Source organism: Aotus nancymaae, unplaced genomic scaffold (genome assembly GCF_030222135.1).
Source record: "Aotus nancymaae isolate 86718 unplaced genomic scaffold, 86718_ANA_hifiasm-v0.15.2.pri h1tg000016l, whole genome shotgun sequence".
Classification (NCBI taxonomy): domain Eukaryota; kingdom Metazoa; phylum Chordata; class Mammalia; order Primates; family Aotidae; genus Aotus; species Aotus nancymaae.
This window is the reverse complement of record NW_026988428.1, coordinates 12,663,023-12,686,505: the sequence shown is the minus strand read 5'-3', so window position 1 is coordinate 12,686,505 and position 23,483 is coordinate 12,663,023. Positions and strand designations below refer to the sequence as shown.

The window sequence follows — 23,483 nt, the reverse complement described above, 5'->3', positions numbered from 1 at the left end:
AATAATACATACATCAAACCCCAGGACATGCGGTTTATCTTTAGAACAAACCTGTATAAACCAACCTGTACCCCTGAAGCCAAAATAAAAGTTGAAAAAAAAATCGATGCACAGTTGAACATCACATTCCTCTCACAGGAGGCATTCTATTGCCTTCTGTGTTTCTATAAGTGAATTATACATTTCTGGTTTTTTGCATGTATCATAATCTTTTACTGAAAACTCAACATTTGTGACAATATATTGTAGTAACTCTGAATATTGATCTCCCGCCTTAACCTGAAGCTTGTTGCTGTTTGCTTTTTAATTTTTGAGTGACTTTGTTGAAATACTTGAGTAAAATCTATTTTCTCCCACAATATGCAGCCTCTGTTGTCATTGCTCAGAGGATGTAGCCTTGGCATGTCCACAGTAAACAGGGATAACAAGGGCTTTAGCAGGGTTCATTTTGCCCCTTTCCCTATTTTCTCCGCTAAGTTGTCCACCTCTACTGGTATCACACTGAGATATTAGCTTCCATACATTGCTGGCTTAATGCTCTGTTGTGTCATCAGTGTATAGGGCATAAATTGCTCCACGGTTTAACCTGAGCAAATTCTGACTCCTTCAGAGAGCTAAGCTTGGAGGCCAATCTTCCAAGTTTGTTCCGATCCCAAAAGAGCTATTTTTAATTGTCTCTTTACCAGGTTGTCTTTGGTAAACTTCTAGCTGGTTTGCAGTTTAGTTTGCTCCTCTCTCAGAGAGACTGGCCTCCTCTTAATTACTTATCTCGAATCACCACTGTTTTCAGAGCATCCATAATTTTAAACTTCCCCACACTATGTTCTATTTCAAAAAAATTTGGGTTTTTTTGGAGCGCTTCAGAGTTTTCTACTCTCTACCTGCACAAAATCTCAGTGCTAATGCTAAGAGCAGGGATAGTCACTAAATTCTTTTGGAGTGACACCCCTGTTTTACAATTGGGGCATGAAGCAGAGGTGCTAATTTCTGGTCTTTATGACTTGTGCCTCCTGGCATGGGACCTCCACCCATACTCAATCTGAGGCAAAGGTAACTGGGGTCCAATGATTCCTAGTCTGCTGCATGTGAGATAGAACTTTTGCTTTATGCATGGGGCTGGTGAAAACAAGATTCAAATCTCTTGGAACTTTTGCTTTATCAAGGGGCTTAATGAAAACAAGATTCAGGCCTGAAAAATAGAGCTCTAGCAACATGGAGTTGGGAACTGGGGAGGATAAGAAACGTTAGCAGCTTTCTTCCCCCCCAGACACATACTATAGTTCTTGACTAGAATCTAGACATAGAAAGAGCTCTATGTTCTTGGCTCCATCCATTCAGGGTAGAGCTTCTGTCACACTAAACTGAGAGGTGGTGAAAGGAGTGGGTCGTGGTTCCAATACAACAGACTTACCATTTCTACTGGCTTTAATTAAGATTATCGTTCTTGTATTTTTACAGTAGATGATAAGTATCAAATAATTATAAGATGTCATTAGATAAATTCATAATAAGAATGAGAAAACTTTTACCTTTAACGTCAGTATTGAAACAATGTTGAAAATTACACCCTTTGCAACTATTTAAACTTATCATTTGAAAGTTTAATGAAAAACGTCTTAGTGGATATTTCATCACAAATAAAGACCATTGTCCATCACATCTTTCTATTACATGTGTTTAAATACACATCAGAGGGAGAAAGAGATACGATGGGAAAGAGCACATTTAGTTAACAGAAACTACCCAATTAGAAATATGGAATAAATCATTCAAGTAACCAAGTAATGCAGTAAAACTTCAGACACTGGTAAGTTTACCTCTCTGCAATGATTGAAACAAAAATGTGCTGAATTTGACAGATATTATTATATCTTTGTTAATTAGAGTAACTTTCCTATGAGATCACAAATACCAATGGTCTTTGCATTTTAAGAAACTACTATAATGCACTTTCCATGAATTTATACATAGATAATTTTTGTCACCTTGATTTTTCTACCCAAAGCATAGCTTCATGTCACTAAGATCAACTTTGATGTGATCACATGTATTTCACATAACTCTTTTGAAAACTATATTTTTAAAAAATATTGTATAGTAATTATTATTTTGGCTTGTTCCTTAACATATATTTTTTGCTCTCATTTTAGGTCAAGTATATCAGGGCATTTTTTAGGGAATCACCTTTTTCCCATTTTCAATCTACTTAATGTGAGTAACGACGACCCCCGGGACCCAACGATTAGCTAATCCCCTAGCTTGAACAACTATTAAGGATGAGCATGTTTTCTACATCGTTAGATGAGATTCAATACTCAGGCTTTAGCTGAATGAGAAAGACTTATTTCTTCTGATGTTAATTGAGAATGATGATGCTAATGAAAAGACTGATTACTCACTCTTTGCCAAGAATTCTAAACTATTGAGTATTTATCTGTTAAACGTCTAAAACCCAGTGACAGATACTATTACTATCTCTACCATACAGATGAAGAAATTGGCCCACAGAGATATTAAGTTGTCCATGTTTATAGTGGCAAACATGTGGTAGGTTGATGTTTCAAGCTAATCTGAGCTAGAGCTACTATTCTTAATCTAAGCCTATTCTGCTCCAAAATCTAGGTCTGGAGCTTCTGGAGTAACTGCAGTATATGGAGAAGGACAACTGGCTAAGAGCCAAGAGTTGGTGAAGGAAATATGGATCCAGCCAGGTCTGGGGTCAGCTCTGTCCCTAATCTCTTCAATTATATTAGCCAAGAATTCCAGTTTTCCCATGAATAAAATTGAGTTGGGTTTCTCTCCTTAAAACCAGTAATGTACTGGAGTGGGCTCAGATAAGCATGTGAGAACTGAGAAATTTTCAGGAATTTTGCAAGTGTACTGATGTCACATTTATAGCTTGAAATTGGCTATAGAGAAACTATTTGCTTTACGCTAATTGTCAAATGTGAAAAACCAGAGCGATTTTGTTTTGGATTTTTTCCAGTTGGTTTTTCTGGGGGAGGGGAGCGAGGTGGGGGAAAAGAGCCAGTTGTTAAAACATTTAGCACTACTCCATCGTTTATGACCAAGACAGTCTCTACAAGAACTTACAATAGACTATCATATCACATCAGATCATGCCAGGGCATTTCATTCATGAACATCTACTTTACACGCTTTCTCAATTTTCAAAACAAATTCTGTTTTTTGAAAACAGATGTCATCAACATTATCATCATAATGCAGTATTTCCTACTCCTATAAATACTTCCATAGCTAGAACACACATGCAATACAAAACAAGTAGGTTAAAAGAAACTTTTGTATAAACAAATTATTTATAACCAAACAAGTTGTTTTTATTTAGATTCACTAGGAATTGGGCACTGTCCTTCTCTTGTCCTTCAAAGAGTACAAGAAATGCTAACTTTTGTAAAATTCACAGAGCGGAGGTTCTTCACAAAGCATTTTTCTTCCCCTTTCACTAGTTCTTTAAGGGCACCCGCATGGAATTGTTTGCTTAGGGCATTAGGGCAAATCTATACAATGCTTGTGTAGATTTTACAATAACTAATTGATCTTTGTAGTATTTTTGCAAAAAAAAATATTTTAATCTAAACGTAATTAGGAGGAAACAAATGAACAAATCACCTTAGAAGATATCCTACAAAACAACTGGCTTGAACTCTTAAAATTTATATGACATGGGGCATGTGCAGTGGTTCATGCCTGTAATCCTAGCACTTTAGGAGGCCAAGGTGAGAGAATTGCTTGATCCCTGGAGTTTGAGACCAGCCTAGATAACATGGTGAGATCCCATCTCTACCAAAAATTACAAAATTAGTTGGTCATTGTGGCATGAGCCTGTGGTCCCAGTTACTCAGGAGGCTGAGGCGAGAGGGTCACCTGGGCCCAGGATGTCAAGGATGCAGTAAGCTGTGTTCACACCACTGCACTCCAGCCTGGGCAACAGAGCAAGATTCTGTCTCTAAAAAGACACATGTATATGACAAGGATGGAAAAAAAATCCTGGGAAATTTTTAAAGAGATATAAGATTTTTAAAAAGAGATTAAATAGAGACATGACAACCAATTGCAATGAATGATGCTTAATTGGAAATTGGATGAGAAAAAAAAACCAACAATTTTACGGCTGTCGTACCCAACGTTTGGTCCCAAGAACCTACGAGCTTATTATAAATTCAGAACCTCAGCCTCCAACCCAGATATACCGAATTAGACTACAATTTAAACAAGATTGTCAGGTGATTTCGGTGCATACTACATTTTGTGGAAGCATTGCTATTACAGGCATTATCAGACAAGTAGAAAATTTTGATACAGATTGAATATTAGACATTGTTGATTCTATCAATTCTATCAACATTGATAGAATTCTCTATATATGATAGTCATGTGTGATTATATCGGAGAATGCCCTTGAACTTAGAAGGTACATGCTGAAGTATTTAGCAATGAAGTGTGAGAATATTGGCAACTAACTCCCAAATGGTTCCAAAAAACAAATATAAAGAAATACGTGTTTGTACATTATATGCAGATATATAAATACAATCAAGGAAAAAGAGAAAGTAAACGTGACAAAATGTTAATTGGTGAATATAGGTGAAGAACGCATGGCTGTTCACTGAACTATTCTTGTAAATTAAAGAATAGTAAACTATCTTGTAAGTTAAAAAATGTCTCAGAAAGTTGGGGAGGAAACAAAAGTATAATGAAGCATCAGTTTCACTGGTGGTCTAAGTGGTGACTGAGAACTGTTTTGGTTTTTGGTGGTTGTTGTTTTAAGCTCACCAGTTAATTCTAATGTGGAGCCAGAATCGAGAGCATGGGGGTGAGACAAACATCAGATGGGGTACCTGGGCTTCTGAGCTTCATGTAATGTAAGGGAACATGTTTCAGAAAAGAGGGAAATATATATTGAGAAAGAGAAAAGAAACCTTATTTAATGGAAGTACACATAACTCAGAAGTGCTATAATATCTCACTCTATACTGTAAATTAAAAGGGAAAGGGAGTCTTCTACTAAATATGAAGAACTTTAATAGCTTTGAAAAGAAGTCTATGGGGTAGGATGGGATAGAATTAGCCCCTCAGAGGGCAGAAGCCAGATCAGGAGGTCTGATGCATGGTCATTCAAATGACAAAAAGCACTGGAGTACACTTTAAATGTCATGTCTAATTTTTTTGTGAGACGCTTTTAGAGTCAGACAGAACTATGTTTTAAGTCAGAAACTGCCACTTATGAGAAGTTTTATATTGCCTAAGATATTTGGCCTCTACACCTCATTTTCTTTATCTGTTAAGCCAGGAGACTATACCTATTTGGCCAGTTTTTATGATGATTAAATAAAATTAGGCATGAAAAGTGCTCAGTATAGCACTGCCATATGGAGCACGCTTAACAGATTATTCTAGCCCTAACACTGGGTATGTGATTTTCTGATTTCTTATAACTCCACTTCGTTTTTTAAAAGCCATAATGAAACTGCAAGTTTACACGGTCCTATAAAGCAAGTTGTGGAGGTCTTAAACATGACTAACAAATGTTAAGCCTGAAGAACGAATATTTGAGTTCCTGCTTTTATTTTTTTGTAGGTTTGGATACTCTTTGGTCCTTGGATGAGAATGGATGCAGTATGTAGTCAGGATAAAGAATCTCCCAACCAACACAAATTATCCCAGGGGCTACCATTCGGTGTGCTGTGGCATTTCCTTAAGCCCTCTCTTTCTTCCCCAGAGAGGAAAGAACTAAGTTGAAGAACTTTTACCCTTATAACCATTATAAATTGTCTTCTTCTTTTCTGAAATATACACACACGCAAATTAGCCTGTGTGTACTGACTCAAATATTCAAGTAAAATATTTATTAAGCTATTTAAAAACAATTTATTAGCAAGTGGCTTTTCAAGACTTCACATAAAAGGCAGGTCATAAATACATAGGCTAGACATTCTAAAGAAAGCTGACCAAAGTTTCGTTTAAAGTGGCCAAATCAGTTGTCAAAGGCATCACTGGACACTGACTGAGAATAAATAATTATCAAATGATTCCATTCAATTGTTCACTACAGAATAAAATGGCAACTAGCCAAGAAAAGATGAGCAATTTCCATGTTCAAGCTAGCTACTGTGTTTGGAACAAAATTTTCTTCAGCAAATTTAAGAACAAATAAAAAACAGTTTGTCTAAGAGAGTACACTAACCTCTAATGTATACCATAGGAGAAAGAAGAAGTGCCTACCAGGCTTGCAAAGAAAACATCAATTGTACTCAGAAAATGTCTAGGGAATTCTTATGGTAAATATTAACAAAATTATGTTTTCTTAGCATTCTCAATTGGTTTAGCAGCTGTTGGCTTTTAAACTTAGAGATAATAACCAGAGGGATTATGTTGTCTTTTAAAATTCCATGGTTTAGAAACATGTAAAGAAAATATCTTGGATGTCCTGTCAGCCTGTACCAGCCAATTTGTCTATGGTAGATATAGCAGAGCCTTAATGTCTTGTGTTAAGACACAGTTTAATGTATTTGCTTTGTAGCACAGCAAAAAATTCATCTAACATATTACATACTTGCTGCAATTACTGTTTGTTGCCCAGGAGAGAACTGTATAAAAACCTTTTCTGGTAACAACGTAAAAATAGGCAAAGAGGAACACAGCAAAACAGTCAAATTAAATTACTAGTAGACATGATAACTACTAAACTCCAAGTAATTAAATGTGCATATATATCTTGACATTTTTATTTATCTTCATGTTTTCTAAAATATTCTTTGCACTTAAAAACTTATTCATTTTCAGAACTGCATAATACATTAAAACCACTTATAAATAGTTACCTGGATATATCTTTTCACTTTTTGAATATGTTTTTGAAGAAGGAATTCGTTTTGGCCAGACTGAACCATTATATGATGTTGATATATGTTTGTCTGAGGGAAAAAAATCCAGGATTAAATATTTTAGAACTTTAAAATCATATTCCAAGGGTGTTTCAAAGTTATAAACATCTCGGGGTGAAGCTATTCTCTAAGGAATTTATTTTACCATTTCAAAGCTAAGGCATCAGGGATACAAGTGAGTTTATTAAGACAATTTAAGTTATAAGTGAACATGGTTACAGATTATTAATTGGCTGTTCACTTCTTCAAATAAAGGTAAGATACAGGAGAGTATGATATCTAAATGTAATAAAAATTTTCACTGCATGGCTTAATCATAGTTTTACATAAGTTCTGCTAGTGTCTGTTAGAGCTTTTATTTAAAAACTGTGAAACTCTGAGGTACAGGTCAAGTCCTGTGTCCTTCCATGAAGTGACTTCCATGGTTGCACTAAGTAGCATGATGAAGTAGTGAACTCACTATCCCAGACAGCCAAAGCATTTATATCCTGACCTGGTCCTTCAATACTTATTTTTCTCTGACATAGCTACATTTCTAATACTATCTAACAATGTTATATTTGTGTTTTCAAATATTACTATGCAGCTGTATTCTCAAACATGATCCACAATACCAATAATTTGCTTTTCTCTTGTGTTGACATTTGCGCTAATGGTGCAAAAGAAATACAGAGTATAAACTCTGGCACCTTCATACAAATCTAGACATTGACAACTGTTCTAGTACTCATTGTATTCTTCACAGCCATCCACTTGCAGTTAAACAATAATAACAATAAATTAAATAATAATAATAAATAAAATTAAAAGCCAGTTTCACCTAAGAATATCCTGATTTACATATACACATTCCTATATCGTTCTAAAGAAAAGAGAAAAATAACTCAAATAATGCAAATGTCTATTTAAATTGTATAAGAAACACCTACTATGTACCCATAAACAACATGTTTATATACACCTACTACGTACCCACAAACACAAAATGTTTATGGGTACATAGTAAGTGTATATAAACATGTTGTGTGGGTACATAGTAGGTGTATATAAACATTTTGTTTGTGGGTACATGGTAGGTGTATATATTTCTTAAATTATAAAAGAAACTAAGAAAGATATAGTCTTATGCTTCCGAAAGTACAAAATATTCAGAACTCCACTAATCAGACCATGAACAAGGAAAAATACAAACATGAAATCATACAGAATTGAGCAGCAGTTTGTTAAGTTGAAAGAAATGAAACTCAACTTCAAAAGAGCAAAATCCATCTGAGAAACAGGAAGAAAAAGAGATTTGGTTCTCTTCTCCCTGGTAGCCTTGTACTTCCAGACATATACTATGACTCTGCCTATTACATGATGAAATGACTTAGAAGCAATCTATACATGGTGAGAGGGATAAGAGGTTGTCAAAAATATGGCAGTTAATCCCCAAACTAACCCTTTCAGAAAATAATCATGAAGGCCTACAGAAATGGCAAGGCACTAGTCTGACGGTGATAACTGAACAATGTAGTTAATGGAACAAGAAAATGTCAGCCATTTAAAAACAATCCTCCAGAGTGGCATGAAGCTGTCCAGGGGGAACAAAGTACAGTGCTCTGATAAAAGAAGAAGAAAAACCCTCTAGGGAGGTGCAATGTGAAGTCATTGCACTCACAACGTGAGTTTTCTTCCACATCCCTTAAATCACGTGCAGGAGTGCACATGGAAGAAATCTTCTCACTAGTTTCTATGGTGGTGATGGCCAGGAAAAAGAAGAGGGGAGTAGGTAGCAGTGAAGATTAGCCACGCCATCAGAAAATTCCATGGGAATGCCAACCACAGACAAAAGTAAACCACATCAAGAAAGGACCTCTCACCTGGACTGACGTTGGGTTTGGGTGCCTTGTTAACATGGACTTCATTGTAGGACCCCTGTGTGGGCCTGCTGCGGGGAGGTGCATTCAACGAGACACTCCTGACGGCATCTCTTTCAACGTGAACATAAGATGCGTTCTCAGTATTTCGATTTTTATTATTGCGATGGTAACTCATTTTATTTTGGGGACCTGGGGTCTGTACTGCTGTAACGAAAGGCAGGAGGGAGTGAGGAATAAAACACAGGCTGGTTTCACACCCATAAATAACATATTGCACTGTAAGTGCTTGATGGCATAATGGAAGCCAAAATAATGAAGTTTAGAGTTGAGTTGACACCTAAAGTAACATCTATGTCACATGACACTAATTTGTTTTTCAGGTAGAAGATATTTGATATTTACTCCCTTTTAAAATTACAATTTAGAAATATCAAATGTATGGACACTTTACCTCTCTGCATTCCAGAGCCAGGAAAGTTCTTTGGTTCGTCATAAATCCATTTTGTTTTTTTCACACCTTTAAAATGAGGGTTCCTCGGCTGGACATCGTTCACTTAGAAAAGATACAAATTTTACAGTTTTTTTAAGAGATGCTTTTATCTTTGAAATTACTGTGGGTGATAATTACATATCTGTGCATTCACATGTCAAGAAAGAGTAAAAAATAAATGTACTACCCTAATACTTTACTTTTTAGAAAAAAAGGTGATTTATTTTTAAGTGCCAAAAACATCTATCTTGGAAGTAGATTGATGAGATAACCTTCAATAAGTAGCTTTCCTCAAAGAAAAATACTTTTCTCCAAACGAATGTGTGGATTCTTTTAAAGGAACATAAAATTGCATTCAAAATATAATTATAAATATCATTATAATGCTATTATTAAGTAGTTTTAGAATCATTATTTTCAACATGAATCTTTTTGTACTTTTTAGCCAAAACTACTACTTCTTAAGAAGTTGGATTAACATGAAATACTTTCAGTGAATTTTACCTTATTCTTTTAAGGTCTTAAGTTGGGTGGACAGAGAGTTTGGTCAAGACTAAGTAATCAGAATTTGTAAGTTCTAAGAATATTAAAATTTCACTTTTTATTTGCATATTTTCACATCCAAAATTTTATATATATTCTCAGTTTTTCAGGAATTTCTATGGTACATATCTCCAGAGAATTTTTAAACAATTTTGTAGAGGGGGCATTCTGTCACTTCACTGTGCGGGGCTTCTGAAAAATCACAAGTGACCACTGCACAGAGAAACTGATCACCAAATGTGCAGTGTAGATTATACTAGTTTTCTACAGTAGACTAATACATCTTTCTGTGCTCTCTCAGTTTAAGCTTTAAGCCCTCAATAAAGATCTGATTCACTGTCCCTTCCTCAAACATCATGGCCCTGCCCTACTCCCAAGCTGCCAGTCCAATGATTTGGAATCCATATTTTTAACAAGAGCTACTAAACTGGGCTTCTTGGAGGCAAATCACAATTATTCCTATCAGTGTCAGGCTGCGATCCAAGAATATTTTAGGGGTTCAATACATAAAATAAGGAACAAAAGAAAGAAGGGAAGGGATTGGAAGATTCACAAGTCTTCACTGTATCAAGAGAAGTAGTTCATTGACATGAATGTCAAGGAGAAGCCAAACTAATATAAAATAATCCAAAATGTCATAAAAAGCTGTCAATGCATCATTCCACTATGGGTGAAATTTAAAATGTTATGCTAGTGAATCTTCCAAAAAGGTAGTATATTATTAATTTTAAGACCCAAATTTAAACTAGTGGGAAAGCATATAATGCACTAGGACCTACATCACAGTTCATTGTCAGTTAGTAGAGGATATTGTGTCTTTAATTCTTAGTTCTGAATAATTTTGAAACTTTTTTTTCCTTTCTTTTTAAAAATTCTGTTTTAAATAACCAATACAAATCCATGGCAAGACAAATATATCTAAGGCCAAAAAGTGGTAGAGCTATTGTCTTACTTGAAGAGGGATCCTCTCTGCACTTCATACTGATATTCTCAGTAGCATTTAATACATGCGTTGTAGGTACTGGTCGGGTAGTTAGGGAATGCTTTGGATGAGCACTGTGCTTGTTATCTTTTAAAGGAAATTAAGAACATAAAACGTCAATATTAGTTTTAAAAAAATTTCAGTTGGTATTTCACTATTCAAACATTACATGATGGGAACAGTTCTTTAAAATGATATATATGTTTATTAATTGTGAGGAAAGCATCATTAACATTCCCTAGTTGCCACATGGATTTCCAAATGTCATCAGTAACAAAATAAAACTCTGAAACTATAGCCATTATTTTCAATATGTAAATAAATAAATGTGGCAATATATTTAATAACTCCATACAAAAGTTTTAAAAGGTTTTAAATTTTTATGATGAATGGTCCCATTTAAGTTGGGGTTCTGAACATATTTAAAATGTAACAACTTTAACTTGTCATATGCTTTGAAGCAGAACTAACTTCTCGTTACATGCTTTGGAGCAGAACTCCTTGGTAGGGCTTTCCACAATGATGAAAATGTTCTAAATCTGTGCTGTTCAATATGGCAGCCATTAGCCTCCTGTGACTACTGAGTACATGGAATGTGGCTAGTGCCAATGAAAAACTGATTTTTTATTTGATTCAACTTTAACTTAAACAGTCATACATAGCCGGCAGCTACTGTATTAGTATAGCTTTAAGAGTTTCTTTGATGGATTGGGCAAAACCTTTCCATCTTTGAGTGATAAAATGAGAGAAAGATTTACAACATTCCGCAGAAATAATTGGATCACTAGTTCCCTTTCTTATGCTTGAGAATATTTAATGGTAGAGATAGTAGATAAAATGGGTTTGCATTTTGATTGAGGGTATGTGAAGCTCCCTAATTACAGGACAGCTGTATTTTTAGTCTGTGACTGAGGGGCACTCAGCAGAGAGACACCACATGGTGGATTCTAAGCACAGTTAAAGGTAGTGTAAAACTATAGTGGATATATTTTATCACATGTCTTGATTATTCACAGACTAGTGTTAGCAACAAGTATAAAATATACAAGTCTTTTTAAGATTAAACTCTTTAAAATTTTCAAAATATTTTCTAAGAAAATTCATTTACACTGATATTACATATTAAAGGACTTGGTATTACCATTTAAGAGAGCCAGTAACTTTAGAACTAGCAATACTCCTAGAAATTATACAGTTCAACAGGCTATTTTTCAGATAAGGAAAAATTGTCATGGTCATACAATTATGGACAGAGCCAGGACTGGAACCTTAGAGCTCTTGATTCCTATTCAGTGTATATGTTGATTTATTACCATTCCTCTTATACTGGTTTTTATAACAAGCAACCTTATCTTTAACTCGTCTAGCCAAATTACAAATGAATCAAAATTATATAATAATTCATTACCTTTAGTATTTGAACATTTTGATATGGTGATTTCTTTGTCTTTCATTAAAGTTTCCTTTTTCTTCCTTCCAAGAAACATGTTCCTCTGTGGAACGTAACAGTCACCTCCTATGACAAAACCTTTCTGTCAGTGGCAATGATGGCAGAAAGTGATACAAACTACCTTTCAATACAGGAATATTTTCTACAACAACCCTTTTGTCCACCTTTGTTTGGACACTTCTCAGTGATACCATACCTGTCTCCATACATTTATATGTTTAGATTAATATATGTGGATCTATATATATGTATATGAATACACAGTATGTAAACTTACATATAAATAATTGCAAGAAAATTCACAGAGTCAACAAAGTTTTCCTTAATTTATAATCATCTTTAGTCCCACCCTTTAGAGATACTCAAAGTAAATGTAATTTATCTTCCATATAAAATCTTCAGATATCTTAAAGCAGTTTTCATGTTTCCCCAAGTTCTTCTACTTTCCAGGATAAATATTCATAGTTGCTTTAAATATTACATACAAAATTCCAAATTTCTTTGCCGTACAAGTTACGTTTTCTTAGCATAAAATATTTATGTCAGCCGGAGGCGGTGGCTCACGCCAGTAATCCCAGCACTTTGGGAAGCCAAGGAGAGGATCATGAGGTCAAGAGATCGAGACCATCCTGGTCAACATGGTGAAACCCCGTCTCTACTAAAAATACAAAAAATTAGCTGGGCATGGTGGCGCGTGCCTGTAATCCCAGCTACTCAGGAGGCTGAGGCAGGAGAATTGCCTGAACCCAGGAGGCGGAGGTTGCGGTGAGCCGAGATCACGCCATTGCACTCCAGCCTGGGTAACAAGAGCGGAACTCCGTCTCAAAAGAAAAAAAAAAAAAGTGTATATATATATATATATATATGTCAAATAACCTTATGTGAACTAAGTTGTGGAGTAATCAGCGAAACTAGTATAATAATATTTGCCATTCATGGAGTAATTTTCTAGGTATCAGACGTGCTACTGAGTACTTTAAACCTCATTTAATTATCTTTCCATACTACTTCTAATAATCCAATGTGAGTTTACCGTCTAGCGAAAACTCCTAAATTGTTGTGAAACATTTGGCCAAAACACCCACTATATCTTCCCCTCACAAACTCCATCATGTTGGGTTTCCCCAACTCAAAGAAAAGCCACCATATAATGTTGTGTAACTGAATGTAAGAAGGCATGCTTCTCATTGTTTGAGGTTACCCTGTAAGATATGGTTAATTGTTCCTACAAATTAACTTCCAATTAACTGTAAATTTTATAAATATGTCTACATTCACCCAGTCATTCAATGCATTTAAACATATCATCATTTATTCTGCAAGTATTTACTGAGTACACACAATGTGCCAGGCATTCTACTACAGATATTTATCTATAACGATTGATTATATACAGTTCCTGGCCTCAAGGAGCTTACACAAAACCAGTGATGAAAATGTTAAAAAAAAATTTGGTTTCTGCCATGACAAAAATGGCTTTTATCAGAATAACTTTCATCCCAAAATCAATTATGAATTGCCAAAACACATTGATTGGAAAACAACCCAATGCATGCTCGTGTCATCCCTGAGAGCAATGGAGGGACACAGAGTCAATTGTACGTTCACATTCACCCTGGTTTTCTTCCCTGAAGGCGTTACACTCCACACTCACTACAGATTTCTCACTGAAAGCATGTCTAGTTCATCATGTAAGGAAATAACAAGCAGAAAGTGACACCAAGGAGGTAAAAAAGAGCCAAAAGTCTGGGACTGTCTAATTGGCTTGAACTTGAGGGGGGAAATGAAAAAGGAAGAACAACAAAGAAGTTCCCCTGAAATAGGCATAAAACTAAAACTCCCTTTAGGTCATTACCCGACTCCCACATTTTTCATGCACACAATGGAACCCTAGGATTTCAGCAAAACAGCATCTGGGAGGTTAAAAACTGGTCAGAGATTTCAGCATCTACATACTGCTCGGGAGGTAAAATTTGGCACAGAAGCCTCACCAGAGTAGAGATATCTTGGTGAACACCCCATGTCTCAGTTGATAACCCAGTAAAGCAATGCTGTAGGGGTGAGGGTCATATCCTAGGAATGAGGACTATACCTTCAAAGAAATGAAAATTAATGTATCACCCCTAATAAAGCCCAAAACCAGTCCTTCACAGAATTAAGGTGGCCAGCTGATAGTCTAGCTGCCTGCCAGAAGAAAAGTTTCTTTCTTAAAAAACAACATCATTCATACACCATGTAATTTTTATCTATAATGTTCAGTAGCAAATAAAATATCAGAAGGGCATAGTAAGACAGAACAAATGAGCAAAAACCTGAGGAAAATGAGAGATATCCCAGTGTTATCAAACAAGAAGTTGGAAAAAATAACAGAAACATTATCAAAATAGAGAACTGATAGAGAATTTAAGTAGAAAATCAATAAAAAGGTCAAACAAATTTAGAATTTAAAATATGGATTGAAGAGCAGAGAGGAAGAGAATTAGTGAACAGGATAGTAGGTTGGCAGAAAGTATCCAGATTTACCTAGAGAAATCAATAAGAAAAAAAACACATTTAAGATGGACTAGAGACTTAAAAACGCACCAGACAAAAGAGAAAGTCAAAATGGCCAATGAGTTTATGAAAAGGTGCTCAACATTATGAGTCATCAGAGAAATACAAATTAAAACTACAAAGATGTGCCACTAGCCCCCCACCAGAAAGGCTAAAGTTAAAGGACTGAAAATTCTCATTGTGGGTTAGGATACAGAGCAAGCTTATCTCAAAGAAAAGGAGTGCTTATGGCCTTTAGAAGACATGTGCAAGAAGGAATGTTAACAATAGTCCCACACTGGAAATATTGTTCATCATAATCTCAGTATCGATACTCATGGTGCTTTCGTGTGTTGTTTTTTGTTTGTTTATTTGTTTACAAACGTATAAACAGTGGTGAAAAGTTTGAGTTGTTAGACCCACACATTTCTAGCTGAGGTCTAACAATGCTCATTTCAGTTCATACAGAGATGACCAGAGAATGGCTGGAGACAGGAGGGGGCAGCACAGTACAGTGCAAGAAGCTCTGACTCTGGGGAGAGGTGGAAGGGATCTGAATCCAAGTTCTGAGGCTTGTCGGTGGGGGAACCTCAGGAGAGTCACTTAACACTTCTTAACTTTGTTTTCTCTTTTGTAATATAAAGAAAACAATATACCAGGATGAGTAATTTCTACGATTTAAGATTATAATCTCTGTGAGATGTATGTATATGTGTGTGTGTACGTATTTCCCCAAGGAGCAATGATTCAGTGTTTGCTAATTCAGGGTTCATGTCAGCTTTATGGAACGTAGCTACCAGGAATAACAAGAATCAATCGTGTGTGGGTTTGTGTGTGTATCAACTGTGTGTATATGTATAGACTATATACAGAGAAGAAATGCCCATGTTTTCATATATACATACATATATATAGTATACATCTTATATATAGAAATGTGTGTATATATGTGGCATATATCTATCTGTCTGTAGATATTTACAGCAATATAAAAAGGCTACTGCTACAATCAACAGCATGGATCAGTCTCATAAAAAGAGCATTAAGTAAAAGAATCCAAACTAAAAGAGTTCAAACTGCATATTTCCAGTTATATAAATGACAAAAAATGCAAAATTAGCCTATAGTAAGAGTGAGCAGAGTAGTGGTTACCATTGGGAGAAGACTACTGACTTGGAGGGAAGGAGCCATCTGGAGTACCATAAATGTGGTTACATTGATACATACACACGTAAAATTTTAACAAGCTATTCACTCCAGATCTGTGAACTTTCTTAAAGTGTATAACACACTAAAATAATATTAAGATAAGACAATACCTCAAGTATTTCTCTTGAAATTGAACACTAACTCATTAATTATAATTTCAATTTTTATCATCTTCATTTCAAAGATGTCTTATGAATACAGGGGTCTGAATATGTTTAGATATATCTATCATATACATATACCCAGAAGATTCTTTTATCTAGTGACACAGAGAACAGTATGATGCCTGGAAAATCAATAAGCCTAACTATGCCAGAATCTAGAATGCCAGATGATGGAATTCTTGTAACATCCTTTTGGTATGGTTGTTCAACCAATTTATGATAGTAATTTATAACGATATTACAGTAATAAACTGGTTGAACAACCACACCAAAAGGATGGTAGATAGACTAATGACTGTATAATGACATTCTCACATTTTCTAACACCCAACAAAGTAGGGAATATATTACTAATGTCACAATGTGAAGGAAAGTTTACTTTTATATGAAGTCATTAGTTTATCAATGGTTGAAAATAACTTTTGATTAACCAGAAGGCAATTGGATTTAATAATATTTCAACAAAATGTTCAATTAGAATTGCTCAGGTTAAGTGGATCCCACTTATACAGGTTATATAGACAGTGGGAACTCCGATGGGAGAAACTAGCAGTGTTTCTAATTTGCAACTAAACTGATTACTTCAAGGCAACTAAACAATGCCAGCTAGACTAAAATGCTGCAGATATAAGAAGAAAGAATCAAATTACTTTAGCACTAGAAAAAAAAGAAAAAAGCATACACAGAAGAAAATGGCTGACACCAGGACAGCAGAAAGTATCACCAATATGCCTAAGATATACTGATACTTACTGACACCTGCTCTCAACTCCCTTCCTGATCTTCATGCACATTGTTCCCACCAGCCACACCTTTCAATCTCCCCACAAACTCTCTATATATTTTTAAAACAAATGCCTGGAATTTTCAGTCAAAGGATTGATTTTCCAACATGTTTATGCTAAAAAGCAGTTCCAAAATATTTAAGCTATAATACACAGTTAGAATGTGATGTGTTGGCACACATGATATATATTTGAATACAGTTGCTTTAAAGCAGACTTACTCTAATGACTTATTAAGTGCCTCTTTCATTTACAGCTCTGTTATAGTATATTACAGCACATACATGACACCTAAATTCATTACAGTCTGGAGTCGAGCCTACACACACACACACACACACATACACCCACACACACACAGGCACACACACATCAGGTTTCTCATTAAAATATTTAAAATGGAATGTCTTACACACTGAACACAAATTCACGCAAGGTATTTGGTAGACATTTTAGTCTCTGAAAGCATCTGATTTTGTAATGTACCTCCAACTCCCTGTGTTAACCATGACATGGTCAAAAAAAGAAAAATTAGTTGTAAAAGATAAAATTCAGACATTTATTATGTGGTGATAGATTCAGTCAATCAGTAATAAATTAACTTACTTCCATTTTCAGAAGCAGCAATGTCAGTCCCTGGTTTCCTATGCAATGATGTTTTTATTTCACTTTTTCTTTCATATTGGCTAAATTTTGTCGGAACTGTAAGACTATCTCCTAGAAATAAGAAAAAGAAAAAGTCACTCCAGAAATTACTAGATGCTTAAATAAGAAATTTATGGTAGAATTCATGATGAACGTAAAAAAGTTTTCAAGTTAATGCGAGTATTGTTTGAACAGTGATCTAATAAACAATAAATTAATAAATAGATGAGTTTTAAATTCTGTACGTCAACAAAGAAGTGAGTATATTCTCCTATTTGGATTATTTATTCAATGGCAATTAAAAAATTTAAGCTATCTAACACTATTGTATGCATTTAGTCAACACTAAACATATGGATATGTTTCTCATATACTGAATTTTGTAATATTGCTTTTGATTTTATCTGTTCACCATGAACAATCAGATAAAATGTATTAACACTACAAAATGCTAATTGCACTGATAATTAAATAACACTCTCGGCTTTCCTCATGCACTTCTAGATAATTTTCTTCTAAAATGAACAGAAGCAGAATAAAAGAGACATGACAACCTAATGCAATGTGTGATTATGGATTGAATCCTAGACCAGGGGAAAAAATTAATTTTACTATAAAGAACATTAATGGTATAATTGGTAAAATTTATGGGAAAAGAAGGTTGTGAATGATATTGTTATCAGTGGTAATTTTCTGATTTTCATATTTATACTACAGTTATGTAAAAGCAAAGCGATATCATTTCTATAACTTATTCTCTTAAACAGCTCCGAAAATTATAATTGTATATTTAGAGAGAGTGAAAATTCAAATATGGTAAAATGCTAACATTTGAAGGAAATCTAGGTGAAGGCTATATAGGAATTAACTGAATCTATTTAAAAATAAAAGTCTTGAAAGCATAATACAAAGCAAAAGTACATACAATAGTCTTCATAACATGCCATCTTTTTTTTTTGAGACAGAGTTTCGCTCTTGTTACCCAGGCTGGAGTGCAATGGCACGATCTCGGCTCACCGCAACCTCCGTCTTCTGGGTTCAGGCAATTCTCCTGCCTCAGCCTCCTGAGTAGCTGGGATTACAGGCACGCGCCACTATGCCCAGCTAATTTTTTGTATTTTTAGTAGAGACGGGGTTTCACCATGTTGACCAGGATGGTCTTGATCTCTTGACCTCGTGGTCCACCCGCCTCGGCCTCCTAAAGTGCTGGGATTACAGGCTTGAGCCACTGCGCCCGGCCAATATGCCATCTTTAATGTTCATTGTTAACTTATTTTTTTCTTTTGTTTTTATTTCCTTTTATTTTCTCTCCTTTGAGTAGTGCAGCCTTGCAATCTGTCCTTCCCTATATGGCTCCCAAGTCTTGCAGACTCTTCTCCAACTGATGGTGTGTTGCTGCCACCTACCGCCACACGTTTGAATAGTTCGCTACAAACAGACTTGCACAGCATCTTGTGGATGTTCATCCACAATAAATCAGATTCTCCAAAAGTAAGCGCCATAAAACACAGAGCCTTTGATTTGTCCTCCAGCACAGACCCTGAAATAGTCTTGTCCACAGAAGACTCTCATTCAATGACCAAATAATCTTTGTCCTGCCGCTAGCGTCATTCTGTGATCTCTTCTTCTTGGGCTAGGCTTACTTTTCTATTCAGGAAGAAAAATCTACACCTCTTTCACAGGGGTGATTTATCTCAAAGACAAACAAAATGGTAAAAGCAAATTATTTACAGGATTACCCCATGGAGTGTGTAGTGTCATTGTGTGTTATGAAGTCTATTCATTCTGTCATTTCTCTAGGATAACATAACCCCATTAATAGCAGCTTTGGGTCATCCAATACAAACACTTTTTTCTAGCTCTCAATTACAATGTATTATTTATCACTTTATTCTTCTGTACATCATACTAAATAATTCAGTCTATCACACCAAGTATCTCTTATATATCACTATGAATGCTACCTTTTCATTTCTTACCGTTTTGCAATTCACTGCCACTTTCCAACGTCTTTTCTGACTCTTTCTCTGATATACGGGTCACACTTTTCGAGGATGAAATACCTGGAGAAGTATGAAATCTGTAGTATTCTCCTAATCGACCATAAGAAAAGTAATAGTTAGTATATTGATCACATCAAGTATTATAAAATACAAAAAATGTTTGATTTCTTACCAGATTTATGACACATCTCCACAATTGCTCTTTTTTCTTCAATTTCTTCAGGAGTCCTTGTCCATAAACTAGAAGCATCTATAGGATACATTTTTTTAATTAAATTTTCCCAAAGCCAAATAATGTGAAAATTTATAAACTAGAAAGAAAAACCCCAAATACTGTTTTCATGGATAGATTATGTTTTTATATGTTTAAAGTCAATAATTTTACATACTAGTAATAGTTTCAAGTTGCTACATTTTAAGTATTAAAGAGAATTAGTCAAGAGAAAAGAAAGGACTATGTATTATGTACTTTGAAATGAGATGCTGAATGTATAGACTCAATGTTGAGATGGTGTATGTTTATTTGGAGGTTGATGTAGGCATGAGAGACATGGAGCTGCAGCACACAGAAACAGTAATAAGTAGCTCTGTGTATTCCTAAGCACAGAAACTATGGTGGCCTGTGACCCACAGAAGGACACATTCCAGCACAAAGACAGAGTGAGAGTTTATTTTTCTTCATGTTTATCTTGTATATACACACTTTCTGGCACCACTGTTCTGGGTTGATATGGGAGGCAAAGGATGGACTAAACTGCAAAAACCTGGGTTCTAAACCTGTTCATACTCTTGTGAGGATGACCTAGAATAATGCAGATGACAGTGCTTTATAGATTATTAACTATTACATAGACCTCTGTAACTCAAGGATTAAATGTGAAGCTAATATATTATTAATACATATGTATATAAATAGAAACATGTGCATCAATGTGTTTTAGAAACAATTTATATAAAAAATGGAACTTATTAGTATCTCTCTATATATACTAATATATACACCTGTATATATTTAAGCATCAGATATGTCTCCCAACCATCACATAACAAAAAATTTCCAATCCAAATGATCTTAAATATGTTAGAGATAGAACAAATTAGAACATAACGAATTAAATTTGTTTAATACAATTCAAGTAATGTTCTCAGCAAAATCTGCCTTATATATTTCATCATAAACCTCTATAGTTAAACATATATGTAGAAAATGTCATGAGGTTTCTGAATGCGCATTATAAACCTGAGAAAAGGTCTACTAACCATTTTGTTTATCTATTTCCTCTTCTTCCTCAAAATTGGTTTTTAAAACTAAAGGACCGTGGATGGGTCGTGATATATTGTCCTCAGGTTTCAAAGGTTTCTGATTCTGGGTCTGGAGTGGAATTCCTTCCAGACTTTCTTTCTGTAGTGTCATATCTGCAGAGAAAATGCAACATTTTAGTCCATTAAAGATAAATGTGATGATAAGTATATTTGATAATCAATCATTGCCCTCCTAATTAACTATATATTATTTTACAACATGTATAATAGTAATGCATTAATAGATTGTGTTTCTACGCATTAGCAATGAACAAACTGAAAATAAAATGAAAAATAATCCCACTTACAATAGCATCAAAGAGAAAAAATATTTAGGAATTAATTTTAAGATGTGCAAAATTTATATTCTGAAAAGATCGTTGAAAGAAGAAAAAAATGTTGTTGAAGGAAGTTCCAGAAATGTTGAAATGGAAAAATATCCTTGTGTATGGATTGATTTGTTGTTGGTATGGCAATATTTTCCAAATTAATCTATGGGTTCAATACAACCCTTATCAAAATCCCAACAGACTTCTTTGCAAAAATTGACAAGCTGATTCTAAAATTTATATGGACATTACTACAAAACTAAAGTAATCAAGACTATCCGAACTAGCATAAAAACAAAAATAGGTCTACGTATCATTGGAATAGAATTGCAAGACCAGAAATAAACCTTTATATGAATCAATTTATGCTCAATTGGTTTTCATCAAGGGTACATAGACCATTCAATGGAGAAAGAATAGTATTTTCAACAAATGGTGCTGGGACAACTACATAGCCACATGCAAAGTAATTAAGTTGCACAACTTCATCACATTATAAACAAAAATTAATGCAAAGTGGATCTAAGAACAAAATCCAGGAGCTGAAGCTATAAAACTCTTGGAAGAATCCTTAGGTTATACAAAGCTTTCTTAGATATGACATCAAAAGGATAAGCAATCATTGAAAAATAGCCAGCCCCCTGGCACATGGAGGTGAGCCACGATAGCACCTGTCAACAAGGCCTAGATTTTGCTGAAAAGCAGAAAAGCAGTTCCCAGCCCTCTCAGCCAGAGAGTGAAGAGACACTCAGAACCCCAAGGTGATGCAGAAAGAATGAGTAAGATCCAGCCTGGGCAACATGGCAAAACCCTATCTCTACAAAAAATACAAAAGTTAGTCAGGTGTGATGGTGCACACCTGTAGTCCCAACCACTCAGAAGGCTGAGGTGGAAGCATCACTTGAACCCCAGAGGTTGAAGCTGCACTTAGCCAAGATCATCCCACTGCACTCTAGCCTGAGCAACAGAGCAAGACTCTGTTTCAAAACAAAACCAAAACCAAATGAGATATCACTTCATACTACAGTGATTGCAATTATTACTTTTTTTTATTAAAAAGACAATAACAAGTGTTGACAAGGATGTGAAGAAACTGGAATCTTCATACATTGCAGTTGGGAATGTAAAATGTTGCAACTACGTTAGAAAACAATTTGACAGTTCCTCAAAAGGCTGAACATGGAGTCATCATAAGTCCCATCTATTCCATTTTCAGCTACATACAAAGGGGTGTAAAAATATATGTCCATATTGTACAAATGTTCATTTGTACACAAATGTTTATATCAACGTTATTTATAACAGTCAAAAAGTGGAAACAACCTAAATTTCCATTCTCTGATAAATGGATAGATAAAATGTGGCATATTCATACAATGGAGTGCTATTAGGCTATAAAAAGGAATAAAGTACTGCTGCATGTGAGAGCATGGATGAATTTTGAAAACACACTAAGTGAAAGAAGTAATTCACAAAACAATAATGTATGATTCCATTTATATAAAATAACAAAAATCTATTTGTAGAAACAAGAAGGAAATTAGTGACCGTGTAGGTTTCAGGAGTTGGGAAGAAATGAGGAGTAACTCTTAACGGGTGTGGATTTCTTTTTTGGCGTGATCCAATGTTCCAAAATGGAATATTGTTCTTTGATCCATTTTGAGTTAATTTTTGTAATGTGATGCAGTTGTGCTACTTAATTACTTTGCATGTAGCTATCTAGTTGTCTTCGCACCATTTGTTGAAAATACTATTATTTTCCCCATTGAATGGCCTATGTACTCCTGTTGGAAATCAATTGAACATAAACTGATTCATATAAAAGTTTATTTCTTGTCTTATAATCCTGTCCCAATGGCATATAGATCCATTTTTATGCCAGTGGAAATAGTCTTGATTACTTCAGTTTTGTAGTAACTTGTAGATTTTGAAATCAGGAAGTGTAAGTGCTCCAAATTTGGTTTCCATTTTCATCATTTTTTTCACTATTCTGGACCCCTTAAATTTCCATATAAATTTTAGAATCAGCTTCTCAATTTCTGAAAATAAGTCCATTGGGATTTTGATAAGGTCTGCATTGAACCTATGGATCAATTTGGAGAACACTGGCATATCGACTACAAAGTCAATCTATGAACAAGCATAGCTCCATTTTTCAAGGTTTTCTTTAATTTCTTTCAACAATCTTTTGTAGTTTTCAGAATATGAACTTTGCACATCTTATGTTAAATTAATTTATAAGTATTTTTTTCTTTTCGAAGCTATTATAAGTGGGATTT

At 34.8% G+C, this 23,483-nt stretch overlaps 1 protein-coding gene across 1 annotated transcript in view; it reads right to left on the bottom strand.

Annotated features, from left to right (window-relative positions):
• Positions 1 to 23,483, bottom strand: part of LOC135275256 (uncharacterized) — a 95,078-nt gene that overhangs the window by 23,668 nt on the left and 47,927 nt on the right. The window contains 9 exon segments of the mRNA XM_064376700.1: positions 6,846 to 6,938; positions 8,771 to 8,974; positions 9,222 to 9,323; positions 10,756 to 10,872; positions 12,194 to 12,301; positions 17,532 to 17,642; positions 19,550 to 19,663; positions 19,746 to 19,823; positions 20,834 to 20,989. Coding sequence (XP_064232770.1) covers positions 6,846 to 6,938; positions 8,771 to 8,974; positions 9,222 to 9,323; positions 10,756 to 10,872; positions 12,194 to 12,301; positions 17,532 to 17,642; positions 19,550 to 19,663; positions 19,746 to 19,823; positions 20,834 to 20,989 — 1,083 coding nt within the window.